At 47.2% G+C, this 16,133-nt stretch overlaps 1 protein-coding gene and 1 long non-coding RNA gene across 2 annotated transcripts in view; one reads left to right on the top strand and one right to left on the bottom strand.

Annotated features, from left to right (window-relative positions):
* Positions 1-16,133, bottom strand: part of LOC112073159 (dual specificity tyrosine-phosphorylation-regulated kinase 2-like) — a 36,535-nt gene that overhangs the window by 2,212 nt on the left and 18,190 nt on the right. Inside the window, exon 3 of the mRNA XM_070440052.1 lies at positions 5,472-5,675. Within this exon, the coding sequence (XP_070296153.1) occupies positions 5,472-5,675 (204 nt within the window). The remainder of the gene's footprint in view (positions 1-5,471; positions 5,676-16,133) is intronic.
* On the top strand, positions 3,060-3,982 carry LOC139025039 (uncharacterized). Its single transcript, XR_011476476.1, has 3 exons — positions 3,060-3,172; positions 3,245-3,463; positions 3,693-3,982. It is a non-coding gene; the product is annotated as an uncharacterized lncRNA (long non-coding RNA).

The following is a 16,133-nucleotide window of genomic DNA, read 5'->3' as shown; positions in this document are numbered from 1 at the left end:
GAAAATTATAAATATTTGGACGAGCAATGTCAGAGCGGCATAGAATAAGATACATAGAATAGTATAGAATACAGTATATACATATGAGATGAGTAAGCAAAATATGTAAACATTATTATTAAGTGACAGTGTAACATTGTTAAAGTAGCCAATGATTTCAAGTCTATGTATTATGAGGCAGCAGCCTCTAAGGTGTTAGTGATGGCTATTTAACAGTCTGATGGCCTGAGATAGAAGCTGTTTTTCAGTCTCTCGGTCCCGCTTTGATGCACCTGTACTGACTCGCCCTTCTGGATGATAGCGGGGTGAACAGGCAGTGGCTCGTGTGGTTTGTCCTTGATCTTTTTTTAGCCTTCCTGTGACATCGGGTGGTGTAGGTGTCCTGGAGGGCAGGTAGTTTGCCTCCGTGTGATGCGTTGTGCAGACCTCACTACCCTCTTGAGAGCCTTACGGTTGTTGAGCGGAGCAGTTGCCGTACCAGGCGTGATACAGCCCGACAGGATGCTCTCAATTGTGCATTTTGTTAAAAGTTTTCTTCAGCCTCCTGGAGACACTCACGCATGAGCACACACACCACTGAGACACAGACACATACACACACACACACACAAAAATGTGTTTTTGTTACATTATGACATTCTGTGATTCATTTGTTAATAATATTATGGTTCCACCAGGTGTATTTCCTGGGTCCCAACGCTAAGAAGCGTCCTGCAGTTGCGGGGGCAACAACAATGGGGGTTTTGATGACGAGCAGGGGGGTACATCCATGTACCCCACGATCACCTGGCCTTCAGATACGAGTCTCAAAGTCATCGGCAAGGGTAGCTTCGGACAGGTAACACTTTAACCTCTGACCCCTGGAACCGGTTAATTCTCCTCTCTTTCTCTTATAGTTTCCTAAACTTTAGTTAGTTGCACAAAACATTTGAAGGCAAATTTCCCCCTTTAAATTAAGTGAAACGTTTTTAATTTTGTATTATTTAACCTTTATTTAACTAGGCAAGTCAGTTAAGATCAAATTGTTATTTACAATGACGGCCTACCAAGAGGCAAAAGGCTCATGAGGTCCCTTAACGGCTTCATTCAGCATGGATATCAATGTAAACTGAACATTGTGGAGGTGAATGTTGCTTTCATCTGCTCTGGTTACAAAAGGAAAATAGCTAGCTAGCTACTTAGCTAAACAATGAAAGGTGCACAATAATGTGGCTATTAGCATACTCCTCTGTGAGCTAGCTGGCTAGTTAGCTACTCTGTGAGCTAGCTGGCTAGTTAGCTACTCTGTGAGCTAGCTGGCTAGTTAGCTACTCTTAGCTGAGCTATTGCTATCTTGGGTGCTGCTAGTTAGCTACTCTGTTGAGGCTAGCTGGCTAGTTAGCTACTCTGTGAGCTGCTGGCTAGTTAGCTATCTTAGCTGCTGTTAGCTACCTTGGTAGCGCTGGCTCCTGTAGCTAGCTGAGAGCTACTCTGTTAGTGCTAGTTAGCTACTCTGTGGTAGCTGGCTAGTTAGCTACTCTGTGAGCTAGCTGGCTAGTTAGCTACTCTGTGAGCTAGCTGGCTAGTTAGCTATAGCTACTCTACGAGCTAGCTTCATGTACTAGAAAGGAATAAAAACAAGTTGAGAAAAAGCATCTACAAGAAAAGTTTTTTTAATCTTCTGAATCGATTTGTTTCTCCTATCTTGAATGTAGCAGTTATGTTTTGCGATCTCCCAAAATAAAGGCAATCCTTTGGGGAGACTTGAGACGACCATGGTAACCAGAGACTCTTCTTGCCGTACTTGCCTTTCAAACTACCGTAAAACCCTTAAATTGTGCCCTTACCTAGGGAAATTGTTAGCAACACCCTTAAACAATTGGGGAATGATTCCTTAAAGCACAGGTGTCAAAATCATTCCATGGAGGCCTAGGTTCTGCTGTTTCTTTTGTTTTTCCTTTCCATTAAGACATAGACGACCAGGGTGAGGGAGTTCCTTACTGAGACCCAGAAACCAGGTGAGGGAGTTCCTTACTGAGACCTAGACAACCAGGTGAGGGGAGTTCCTTACTGAGACCTAGACAACCAGGTGAGGGGTGGTCCTTATTAAGACCTAGACAACCAGGTGAGGGGAGTTCTTATAAGGACCGTAGAACCAGGTGGGGAGTTCCTTACTGAAGACCTAGACAACCCAGGTGAGGGAGTTCCTTACTGGAGACTAGACAACCAGGTGAGGGAGTTCCTTACTGAGACCTGGACGACCAGGTGAGGGGGGAGTTCCTTACTGAGACCTAGACAACCAGGGAGGGAGTTCCTTATTAAGACCTAGACAACCAGGTGAGGGGAGTTCCTTATAAGACCTAGACAAACCAGGTGAGGGGAGTTCCTTACTGAGACCTAGACAACCAGGTGAGGGGAGTCCTTACTGAGACCTAGACAACCAGGTGAGGGGAGTTCCTTACTGAGGCCTAGAAACCAGGTGAGGGGAGTTCCTTACTGAGACCTAGACGACCAGGTGAGGGAGTCCTTACTGAGACCTGGACGACCAGGTGAGGGGAGTTCCTTACTGAGACCTAGACAACCAGGTGAGGGGGAGTTCCTTATTAAAGAATAGACAACCAGGTGAGGGGAGTTCCTTATTTTAAGACCCAGACAACCAGGTGAGGGGAGTTCCTTACTGAGACCTAGACAACCAGGTGAGGGAGTTCCTTACTGAAACCTGGACGACCAGGTGAGGGGAGTTCCTTACTGAGGACCTGACAACCAGGTGAGGGGAGTTCCTTACTGAGACCTAGACAACCAGGTGAGGGGAGTTCCTTACTGAAGACCTAGGACAACCAGGTGAGGGGAGTTCCTTACTGAGACCTTAGACGACCAGGTGAGGGAGTTCCTTACTGAGACCTGGACGACCAGGTGAGGGGAGTTCCTTACTGAGACCTAGACAACCAGGTGGAGGGGAGTTCCTTATTAAGAGATAGACAACCAGGTGAGGGGAGTTCCTTATTAAGACCAGACAACCAGGAGGGAGTTCCTTACTGAGACCTAGACACCAGGAGGGGAGTTCTACTGAGACGGACGACCAGGTGAGGGGAGTTCCTTACTGAGACCTAGACAACCCACGGTGAGGGGAGTTCCTTACTGAGACCTAGACGACCAGGTGAGGGGAGTTCCTTACTGAGACCTGGACGACCAGGTGAGGGGAGTTCCTTACTGAGACCAGAGACGACCAGGTGAGGGGAGTTCCTTACTGAGACCTGACGACCAGGTGAGGGGAGTTCCTTACTGAGACCTAGACGACCAGGTGAGGGGGAAGTTCCTTACTGAGACCTAGACGACCAGGTGAGGGGAGTTCCTTTACTGAGACCTAGACGACCAGGTGAGGGGAGTTCCTTACTGAGACCTGGACAACCAGGTGAGGGGAGTTCCTTACTGAGACCTGGACGACCAGGTGAGGGGAGTTCCTTACTGAGACCTGGACGACCAGGTGAGGGAGTCCTACTGAGACCTGGACAGGTGAGGGGAGTTCCTCTGAACTGACGACCAGGTGAGGGGAGTCCTACCGACCTGGACGACCAGGTGAGGGATCCTTATGAGACCTAGACGACCAGGTGAGGGAGTTCCTGACTGAGACCTAGACGAACCAGGTGAGGGGAGTTCTTACTGAGACCTGACAACCAGGTGAGGGGATTCCTTACTGAGACCTGGACGACCAGGTGAGGGGAGTTCCTTACTGAGACCTAGACAACCAGGTGAGGGGGTTCCTTACTGTAACCTAGACGACCAGGTGAGTGGAGTTCCTTACTAATCAGTGATCTCCTTGGAATGATTTTGATACAAGTGAAACACTTGTTTTATGCAACCTGACCCTTAACCCATGACCCTTAAACCATGAACCTTAACCCTGACCCTAACCCTAGTCCCCTCAAGGTGCTACAATAGCCTATTGGTTGTTTTTTGATTGATTAACAGATTGATGTAGTGATGGGAATAACTGACGTATTGACAAATAATTTTGATATCTATGACCAGGTGGCGAAGGTGTACGACCACAAGCTGCAGCAGCACCCTGGCGCTGAAGATGGTCCGTAACGAGAAGCGTTTCCACCGCCAGGCCCAGGAAGAAATCCGGATCCTGGAGCACCTCCGTAAGCAGGACCGCTCCGGGTACCATGAATGCCGTCCACATGCTAGAACACTTCACCTTCAGAAACCACATCTGCATGACCTTTGAACTGCTCAGCATGAACCTGTATGAGCTGATCAAGAGGAATAAGTTCCAGGGCTTCAGCTTGCGCGCTGGTCAGGAAGTCGCCCCACAGCATCCTGCAGTGTCTGGAGGCGTTGAACCGACACCGGATCATCCACTGTGACCTGAAGCCGGAGAATTACTGCTGAAACAGCAGGACGGAGTGGAATCAAGGTGAGGAGGGACGAACACACACAAGGAACACAGGAACACACAACACACCACACACCACACACACACCACAACACACCACACACACACACAACACACAGGAACACACACACACACACACACACAGGAACACACACACACACACACACACACACACAGGAACCACACACCACCACACACACACACACACACCACACACACAACACACAGGAACGCCACACACACACACAGGAACGCGCACACACACACACAAACCGCACACACACACACAGAACACACAACAGGAAACACACACCACACAGGAACACGCACACACACACAGGAACACACACACAGGAACACACACACACAGACACACACACACACAGGAACACACACACACAACACACACACGCACGCACACACGCACAAACACGCACACACTCACACACACAGGAACACCACCACAGGAACACACACAGGAACACACACAGGAACACACACAAGGAACACACACAGGAACACACACACACACACACAGGAACACACACAGGAAAACACTACACACGCAGGATTTGCTCCTTGCCCTCGCTATTTCTGTGTCTGGCTCGCTCTCCGTCCAGGTGATAGACTTTAGTTCATCATGTTTCCACCACCAGATCCCTAACACTCTCTCTCTCTTTCTCTCTCTTTTCTCTTCTTTCTCTGTCTCTCTTTCCTCTCGCTCTTTCTCTATTGTGCACCTTTCATTGTTTAGCTAAGTAGCTAGCTAGCTATTTTCCTTTTGTAACCAGAGCAGATGAAAGCAACATTCACCTCCACAATGTTCAGTTTACATTGATATCCATGCTKMATGAAGCCGTTAAGGGACCTCATGAGCCTTTTGCCTCTTGGTAGGCCGTCATTGTAAATAACAATTTGATCTTAACTGACTTGCCTAGTTAAATAAAGGTTAAATAATACAAAATTAAAAACGTTTCACTTAATTTAAAGGGGGAAATTTGCCTTMAAATGTTTTGTGCAACTAACTAAAGTTTAGGAAACTATAAGAGAAAAGATGAGGGAGAAATTAACCGGGTCCAGGGGTCAGAGGTTAAAGTGTTACCTGTCCGAAGCTACCCTTGCCGATGACTTTGAGGAACTCGTATCTGAAGGCCAGGTGATCGTGGGGTACATGGATGTACCCCCCCTGCTCGTCATCAAAACCCCCATTGTTGTTGCCCCCRGCAACTGCAGGACGCTTCTTAGCGTTGGGACCCAGGAAATACACCTGGTGGAACCATAATATTATTAACAAATGAATCACAGAATGTCATAATGTAACAAAACACATTTTTGTGTGTGTGTGTGTGTATGTGTCTGTGTCTCAGTGTGTGTGTGCTCATGCGTGAGTGTCTCAGGAGGCTGAAGAAATTTGGCTTGGCACCTAAAACTTTTACAAATGCACAATTGAGAGCATCCTGTCGGGCTGTATCACCGCCTGGTACGGCAACTGCTCCGCTCACAACCGTAAGGCTCTCCAGAGGGTAGTGAGGTCTGCACAACGCATCACCGGAGGCAAACTACCTGCCCTCCAGGACACCTACACCCCCACCTCAAGATGTCCACCACATTCTGATCAGGGAAGGAGAGCTAAAAAGAAAGACAAGGAAATCAACATACACCAACGCCTGCAGGGACACTGCTCTGATTTCACTCCCGCATATGCCCACAGAAGGCGAGGTCAGTACAGGTGCAATCAATAGTCATGGGAGCGTGGCGATGAAAGAAGACTGATAAATGACAGCTTCTATCTTCAGGCATAGACACATGTTATAGCCCATCACTAACACCTTAAAGGCTGCTGCCCTATATACATAGACTTGAAATCATTGGCTACTTTAACAATTGTTACACTGGTCACTTGAATAATGTGTTAGACAATTATTGCATTACTCATCTCATATGTATAATACTGTGAATTTGCTTAATAGAACTAGTAAGTCGATTAGTAGTGTCATTATTACTAAAGGATGCCAAGCTGGCAGGAAATGTGCAACGTTAATCACCAAGAATCACACTATACTATTTCTAATTGCCAATTACCTTTACTCTTATGATGTGTGTACTCTGTTGTGTATAATTTTCGATATTTTTATCTGTTCAACTGCATTACTGCATTGCTTGGAGCTAGAAACAAGCATTTTGGATGCTACAGCACCGTATAAGAATCTGCTAAACGTGTATGTGACCTCCATTTTTTTTTTTTGAACTGTAAGACTTGTTTGGTGAGGAGGAGGTATATCGGTCTGGCGGCGTTGGCTTTTCTCTCATGGTCGGGCACGCTTAGTTCTCAGTGAGGGAAATCTGAATGCTTCAAGCAATACACAATGTCATTCTACGACGATCTGTGGCTTCCAAATTTGTGGCACCAGTTTTAGGGAAGTGCTCTTCTTCCTGAGTTATTTCAGCCACTCGCACAAACATAGCCACCAAGACGGCACAATATGCGAGTATCGCGTGGTCCATATACAGAAATTGGTTTTTGTCGAGATTGGATTTGGAAAGAACTTGACTGAAACCTGACGCTAACAGGAGACCAGAGCGTAAGCCGCAGAAGGCCCCAAGGAGCGAGGAGAAAGCAACCTTTAAGGAGGGAAGTAGGCGCTGGGGAGGATCGCTGACATGGACAGCACAGGGCCTAATCAGGCAACCAAGCAGGGAGACAAGTGCCCACGACACGTCGAGCATAATGCTCTTAGATGGCTAGAGGGATTGCGAAGGCCAAAAGTACCAAGGGGCAATGGACCAAAGGTCCCACAGACATCTAGTGGAACAACCTTCCGCAGTAGGGAAGGAGAAGGCGCTTGTTAGGTGAAATAGAGCTAGCAATGTAGTGCCAACATCTAGTGAAAGCCTTCCGAAAGAGTAGGAGGCTGGTTATATAAGGCAGCACAGGTTGCCAACCATCTAGTGAAAGCTCTACTCACGAGTAGAGACAGTGGAGGCTGTTATAGCAGCAATGTTTCGCTCGAGGACATCTAGATGGAAGAGAACATTGGCTCACGAGAAGAGTGGAGGCTGTTTATGCAGCAGCAAATGTTAGCAAAGCATAGGTAGAAAGCCTTTCCCAGAAGTAGTAGGGAGACACACTAATGTAGATGACGAGTACATGCATAGCTAACATCCATATTATGCAAAGGGGTTTTGTGGGGAGATATGGACGTGGTATCCGACAAAGGACGGAGGGTACCAACGATAAATGGTTGGTTCACAATTTGAAAGTTGGTAAAAATCTAAATATCAGAACAAGCCCAAAACGCATCTCTGTAAAGAGAATTTCTGATGAGAAGCCTCACAACTGCATTTTCAGGGTCGGTTCTGCGGAGCTCTCTGCAGGCGAATTTGTGTTCCACTTGAATCAATAGTCTCGGGTTTGCGGATGGTTTTTCAGATCGCAGGTATGAAGCATGTCTAGGCTGCATCGTGAACCAGCTGATGTGCAGGTTATCTCTAATCGCCAGTACAGCACTTACTCCTGAGTGGTGTAATGTTCAGGTACATGCCTCTGTGGACCCTTGTAAGGATTTAGAAAGCTTAGGATCCAACAATGGGTGAGGAACATAAACATTGTTCGCCGCGCTACAAAGAGCAGCTTTTTCGTTGGGAGGTAGACAAATCGATGCAGAGGACATTCAAGGACAATAAAAAACTGAAATATAACTTTAATAAGTTTATCAAGACCTTTTTACTCAGTGCTCTTTATTAATGCGACCTTTGGCAGTGTATACAGCCTCGACTCTTCTTGGAGTTTGACCCCAAAAGCTTGGCTACATGTACTTTTGTGTGATGTTCTCCCATTCTTCTCTGCAGTATCCTCTCATGCTCTGTCAGTGTTGGATGGGGACAGTGTAGCGCACATATTTTTCGGTGCCCTTCTCATAGAGATGTTAAGAATAGAGCTTCCAAGTCCGGGACTCCTGGCTTTGGGGGCCAACTCACAACAAGGACATCTACACAAGAGAGCTTGTCTTGAAGCCCTCTCCCTGCATTGTCTTGGCTGTGTGCTTAGGGTCATTGTCCTGTTGGAAGGTAAACCTTCGCCCCTGTCTGAGGTCCTGAGTGCTCTGGAGCAGGTTTTCATCAAGGATCGCTCTGTACTTGCTCCGTTCATCTTTCCCTCGATCTTGACTATTCTCTCCCAGTCCCTGCCGCTGAAAAACATCCCCACAGCATGATGCTGCAATCACCATGCTTCATCGTAGGGATGGTGCCAGGTTTCCTCCAGATGTGACACTTGGCATTCAGGGCAAAGAGTTCAATCTTGGTTTCATCAGGCCAGAGAATCTTGTTTCTCATGGTCTGAGAGTCTTTAGGTGCCTTTTGACAAACTCAGTGGGCTGTCATGTGCCTTTTACTGAGGAGTGGCTTCCGTCTGGCCACTGTGGAGTGCTCCAGAGATGGTTGTCCTTCTGGAAGGTTCTCCCATCWCTACAGAGGAACTCTAGAGTTCTGTCAGAATGACCATCGGGTTCTTGGTCACCTCCCTGACCAAGGCCCTTCTCCCCTGATTGTTCAGTTTAGCCAGGTGGCCAGCTCCAGGAAGAGTCTTGGTGGTTCCAAACGTATTCCATTTTAGAATGATGGAGGCCACTGTGTTCTTGGGGACCTTAACTGCTGTAGAAATGTTTTAATACCGTTCCCCAGATCTGTGCCTCGACACAATCCTGTCATGGAGCTCTACGGGCAATTTCTTCGAACTCATGGCTTGGTTTTTGCTCTGACATACACTGTCAACCGTGGGACCTTATATATAGACAGGTGCGAGGTGTGATGCGGGACCAGCCTTTCCAAATCATGTCCAACCAATCAAGTTGCAGAAACATATCAAGGATGATCAATGGAAACAGGACACTCCTGAGCTCAACTTCGAGTCTCATAGCAAAGGATCTGCATACTCACGTAAATTAGTTTTACATTTTTAAATTTGATAAATTTGCAAATATTTCTAAAAACCTGTTTTTGCTTTTGTCATTAAGGGGTATTGTATATAGATTGATGAGGAGAATGTTTTATTTAAATCCAGTTAGAATAAGTATGTGTTTGCCTCTGACGTCCTGTCTCCGTCCCTGCTCGTATAGAGCTGTCGCCACGTCCCCCACCTGTGTGTTTCGTGCTTCGTTCGAATGTGCTGGCGCCCTTTCGCCTGGTTTCTGTTTCGTGTGATCGTTCGGCTGCCCTCTCCCGTTTGCTTCGTATGCTCGCCTCGCTGCTGCTTGTGTCCCTGCTGTGTGTTCGTTTCGTGTGCCTGCCTGGTTCCGGTAATGGCTGCGCCTCCCTCTCCCCTTTTCCGCTTCTTAGAGCCTGCGCCCCTCCCCTGTTCCCTCTCTCTGCTGGGTCCTCAGTGTAGTTTATCCCGTCAGTACCCTGATATCCAGTCAATGCCATGAAGTGGCTCCAGCAACCGGAATACTTGATCTGGGAGTGGTGCCTGTTCAGGAAATTCAGGGCTCCAATCAGAGTTGTGTGCCGACGCGCCGCGAGGATCCGTGCTCTCCCTCACGACCCTTTACTGGAGCCGGTACTGTCTGCGCTGCGTTCTTTTAGACGAAGTCCAGGCAACGAGCGATGGTTTACGTGATCTGTCCGCGTGCGCTCTTTAGACAGCCCAGTCCACCGGGCGTGTTTACAGGGTGGTCTTGTCCGGCGTGCTGTTTTGCCTTGTTGTTGTTTGTAACAGCGATTGAGCCGTTAAGCGGTGTAGGTGGATCTTTTGCGTACGGATATGGTCCGTGCATGCTGCACCCCTGCTAACACGCGATCTTTCGATCTCCGACCATCACACCGTTGCATTTAATATCAACCTGTGGGGTAGGGTTACCTAGTAAGAGGAGAGTCCCTGGAGCTAGAGAGAAGGGGGAAAAGGCTCAGAATTTGGAACAGAGACTAATGTCGCCAGACGATGTTGTCCGAACAGTTAATGGTCAGGTTTCCAGCAAGACAAAACTAGACAGCAGAATTAAGTGCCAAAAGTCATAGCACTATTTCACCCTTCTCCCCCCCCTCTGACTCGAGCGCTCAATCACAAGATGCTGTATATGCTGTTCTCATGTAAGTCTGCCGTCTCACATAATCAGAGCATTGTTCCTGCTCACAAGGCAGAGGCTGTAGCTGGTCTTCAAAACAGAGCTTATGCGTTCTCAAATAACGAGAGCTCGTAGCTGAACTCCTGTAGCTCCGCTCACGACATACTGTATGTCTGGCTCAAAACAGCAGACGCTCGCTAAGCGTCGGCCTGTAGCTCGCGCTCAAACACAAAGCGTAGTCATTACAAACCGAGTCTTTTCAGGCTGGTGCGTCAGTAACGAGGTAGCGTGTAGGTTGCGTCAAAATACAGGCTGTAGCGGACTCAAAACATGGCCTGTTAGTGCTGTGCTCTATATCATCTGAGTTAGCTGCGTGAGCTCGCTCACGACAGAGCATGTGCTAGCTGGCATGCAAACAATAGCGAGTGCCACCACTTTGCCCTTTTAACTGCTAGATTAACAAAGTGAGTCCTTTTATATTCCAGAATAATTGAGGACTGAAACGCGATACGTGTAGATTCGTTTATAGTTGTTGTAACTGTGAGTAATCTGAGTATGTGCCTCTTGGTTATATTGTTGAGCTGTACATCTCTTTCTTGCCATGTTTGTGAGAAATGTTTTTTCCTGTGTATTTCTACTGATCATCTCTAGGTCTACATTGATCTGCTAACCCTGACTCATTAAAAAACAGTGTCTCGGTGATATACATAGAAGACATTGGGGTAGCTGATCGAACTAGCAGGCAGTGCAGCAGTCAGTCCTTCCTTGCTTTTGAGGGGCCGAAGACCGTCTATGACTACGTTGGATCCTTCAATTTCAATTATCTACGAATTAATACTGAGAGTGAAATTCCAAGCAATTTTCTTGTCTTTGGGGCAATGATATAGTTCAAATATATCACACACGCCGTCAGACACTCCATAATATAACCCCAGCTAGACATTCCCCCACCCAGGGGTCTCTTCTCTCAGACAACCCACGTAATATAACCCCACTATAAGAGCGATCACACCAGAGCGTACTCTTACGAAGAGCAGCCCAATATGTGATAAACTCTCTCACAAGAAACGATGCTACCAAACAGTCTCTTTCCAGACACTCCACTACCTCACTATTATTAACCCCAGAATCAATAGGTATGTCCACAGTCGGCTCCTCCTAAGTCGAGAACACCCATAGTTAGATAGACGACAATACAGTGGGCACAATCTCAGCCGAGGTTCGTCTTTCAAGACACCTCATAGCTATGATACCTCATCCTAAACATGCCAATCCGGGTCGTACTCAGGAGAACCCACTATATTATTTAATTAACCCCATCAAGACTGATGCCATCCAGGCGGGTCTTCTCAGACATTCCTTATAGTATTTGTATGACCCCACAAGAACCATGCCACCATGTTTCCTCATTCATAGCTATCGCCTGCGATTATGATTATATAAAACTCCCACAAGACCTGCCGACCAGCGGTACTCTTTCCGAGACACCCATGAGTATTAACCCTTGCACAAGACCGCATGCCAGCCAGTGGTCTCTTGAATGACACGCATATTAAAATTCCGCCACACAAGCGCAATCCACGTCTTTCTATCAGACACCTCGCAGTTGATAGTATTACCCCATTCAAAATGTATGTCCAGTTACACGTCGGGAGTTTAAGCTCAGGACACCGCAGTATAGACCCAAGGACCAGTGCCTACACGGGGTCTCTGTTTCAGATCACCATATAACACCCCACAAAGCATGGCCACACAGGTCTCTTCAGACACACCATAATATAACCCCATCCAAAGTAATGCCAACTCATTGCAGCGTCGTCTTAACAGACACCACTATAATAACCCCACAAGACATTGCCACCACGGGTGATCTCTTCGAATGACACCTATGATGAGTAAGCCCACAAGAACATAGTGCCACCAGCGGTCTCTCAGACACCCATATATTATAGAGACCCGCACAAAGCACAATGCCGAGACCAGGTCTCTTCAGACACCCATAGTTATTATACGCCATCAAGACATGCCACCGGAGGTCTGCTTTCAAACCTCGAGTACATGCCTATGATACCCCACAATAGACATGCCACCAGCGGTCTCCGAGTAACGAGCACCATATATATAACCCCATCAAGACCATGCCAGCCAGCGTCTCTTCAGACACCCATATGATAACCCCACAAGAGCATCCACCAGGTGTCTCTTCAAGACAGCGCGCATATATAACCCACAAAACTGCTCACCAGGTCGCTCTTTCAGCACCCATAAGTAGACCCCACCAAGACAGGCACACAGAGCGGCTCTTCAGACACCCATAGCTAATCGAACCGCCACGAAGCTGCCACCAGGGTCCTGTCGACAGATCACAACGTTACCCAATGTTAAGCCAGGAGTGCCACAGGTATTGCATGAACTCGCCTAGTCTGCCATATTAGCACCAAGCAGAAGCAACCAAAAATGACCCTTTAAAAAGTCAGGACTAATTATAACAAGATCTCATGGAATCGACCGTGAGGGACACAAACACACACACATTCTTCTGTTGTATTTAATAGTTGTTTGTGATGTTTAAAGAAGTTGGTCTGTTTCTGCCTATCTGGTGTTTTGTTTGTTACTTGTGGCATGTTTGTGTTTGTTTGGAGGGCCAGCGAAGAGTAGCTGCCACTTCTGCAGATCAAAGAGGGACTAACACCTGTTGCAATCAAACTGCTCTTGTGGTGTCAGCTGTTGAACCAGGACGAGGTAGAGTATGAAACAGCTCCTTTATACGGATAAGAGCGACATGCAGTGGGTTACTGATACTCAAGAGTAAACCTAGACAGTAATTACCAGAGAGCTCTTAGCCAGAAGAGCTTACGATAGAAATCTTTATTATCTCCGGAAAGCCTGTTCATTTCAGATCCGCATATGACCCCAGGCTGTTACCCAGGAGGTTTACATCTCTTGGTAAGTAGCCTTACCACAATGAGGAAGGTACATAGATGAACGATGGTGTAAACTCTCTGATTCTTGAGCACTCTCTGTTCTCCAATCATTATCGCCTATGCATATCCTGCGCACCTGAACCAAAGAGATTTTTAAACTCCCGGCATGGAGGCCTTCAGGGATTGTCAAATACGTGTCCCATAACCGTATCTACCAATGATGATCTTTTGTAAAACTCCTTGAGGTACGCGCTTCTTTCGAATCGCAAATTGTCACGCACAGAAGGACTCTAGCAACAACGGATAGGAACGTCCTGAGTCCTGGTCTATACTCTCTTTGTTATGCCCACTGATAGTGACGTGACCAAGAATGTAACCTGCGACTAGACCTGGTTCAATCTGTCCCAGAAGGACTACCAAGAGATGTTGAACTCCTGAGCCTGGTTTCAAATCTGTCCAGAAGACTACCAAAGAGATGTAACTCCTGTAGCCTGGTTCAATCTTGTCCAAAGACTACCAAAAGAGAACTCCTGAGGCCTGGTTCAATCTGTCCCAGAAGAACTACCAAGAGATGTAATACATCCTGAGCCTGTTCCAATCTGTCCCAGAAGACTACCAAGAGAATGTAACTCCTTGAGCCTGGTTCAATCTGTCCAGAAGACCACCAAGGAGAGTAACTCCTGAGCCTGGTTCAATCTGTCCCAGAAGACTACCAAGAGATGTAACTCCTGAGCCTGGTTCAATCTGTCCCAGAAGACCACCAACAGATGTAACTCCTGCGCCACATAAGACAGACCGTCAAATCCTCATTCTTCCACCTCCGCAACATTCAGATCGACCTTATTATCCCACCAGAGGGACATTCATTCACGTGCTTAAAAAAGACAGTACATAAAACATGAAAACACACAAAACAAATTGCCTCAAAGCGCTATAGCTACACATTGAAAGTGAATGTTCAGTATGTTGTATACTGTGTATACTGGAGGGACCAACAGACTATCTATTAAACAGCCGAATGGAATAAAACAGTCCCCATATCTATCTGTTTTCATTGTCTTTTGAAGTCTCTTTCCCCTTGTCTGGCTGCTGCTGTGACTGAATGTTGAGTGAAGGTGATGAGTACTGTCCTGTAAAATGCTTTCAAGTTTTAGGAGGATGAGTTTTGAGTGAAGGGGATGAGTACTGTCCTGTAAAATGCTTTCAAGTTTTAGGAGGACTAGTTCTGTGTTCAGGTTGGTGGCTGATTCTTGTTCTATACCAATTTTCTTTCCCGCCGTCTTAAATCAAGCCCTGAAGCTCGACTTGGTCCTCTGCTCGCATGTTTCCAAACACGCATGTCAGACCAAAGGTCAGCACACTCTGCAGGACAGAGTTACAGAACATTTGTAAGATATGGCGGTCGACATTAAAATGGTTCAGTATCTTTGCAAAGGCACAGTCATTGAATTTCAGTTGATTGTCTATTTGGATTCCCAGGTGCTTCTATGTGGTCCCTCTATGGACTGATTCCCATTGATCTTCATAGGGGGTAGTGGAGTTGTGATCTCAAATCAATTTCCATCTCTTTTGTATTCTTAACCTCTCTTGGGTAGGGGGCAGTATTTTGATGTCCGGATGAAAAGCGTGCCCAAAGTAAACTGCCTATTTCTAATGGCTGTCACTTTTATTATAAGGCGAAGTCCTCCCAGATTGCAGTTCCTAGGGCTTCCACTAGATGTCAACAGTCTTTAGAAAGAGTTTCAGGATGGTTTTTGGAAAAATGTGCCAGAAATTGTAGTTTTTCTAGGTGGCTCCCATTTTGCCTGTAGTGTTTTTCCAAGTGCGTGAATGAGAGCGCGTTCTTTGGTATTTTTCTCCGGTAAAGACAATAACGATATATCGAACAAAAGGACCATTTGTGATGTAACTGGGACCTTTTGGAGTGCCAACAGAAGAAGATCATCAAAGGTAATGCATTTATTATATCTATTTCTATTTCCGCTATTTCTGACTTTCGTGTCGCACCTGGTTGAAATATGTTTTTCATGGTTTTGTATGCGGGGCGCTGTCCTCAGATAATCGCATGGTGTGCTTTCGCCGTAAAGACTTTTTAAAATCTGACACAGCAGCTGGATTAACAAGAAGTTAAGCTTTATTTTGATGTATTACACTTGTGATTTTATGAAAGTTAAATATTTATAATTCTGTAGTTTGAATTTCGCGCTCTGTAATTTCACCGGATGTTGGCCAGGTGGGACGCTACCGAAAAAGTTCATGTTTAAAGTTATCTGCACACCACTGGACGAACATTGTCAAAGCCAGGTTCTCCGCCTCCCTCTCCCTGCTGCTGAAACCCTCATACACCCATTCATCTTCCGTCCTGCCGCTTGAGGTAGTCAGGAGGGAACAGGGGGAGGGGCGCAGCTTAGAGGGAACAGGGGGAGGGGCGCAGCTTAGGGCTTAGGAGGGAACAGGGGGAGGGGCGCGGCTTAGAGGGAACAGGGGGAGGGGCGCGGCTTAGAGGGACAGGGGGAGGGGCGCGGCTTAGAGGGAACAGGGGGAGGGGCACGGCTTAGAGGGAACAGGGGGAGGGGCGCAGCTTAGAGGGAACAGGGGGAGGGGCGCGGCTTAGAGGGAACAGGGGAGGGGCGCGGGCTTAGAGGGAACAGGGGGAGGGGCGCAGCTTAGAGGGAACAGGGGGAGGGGCGCGGCTTAGAGGGAACAGGGGGAGGGGCGCGGCTTAGAGGGAACAGGGGGAGGGGCGCGGCTTAGAGGAACAGGGGAGGG

The sequence above is a fragment of the Salvelinus sp. IW2-2015 genome, unplaced genomic scaffold (assembly GCF_002910315.2).
Source record: "Salvelinus sp. IW2-2015 unplaced genomic scaffold, ASM291031v2 Un_scaffold2170, whole genome shotgun sequence".
Lineage (NCBI taxonomy): Eukaryota > Metazoa > Chordata > Actinopteri > Salmoniformes > Salmonidae > Salvelinus > Salvelinus sp. IW2-2015.
Note: the sequence above shows the minus strand (reverse complement) of the source record. Positions and strands in the feature narration are given on the sequence as shown.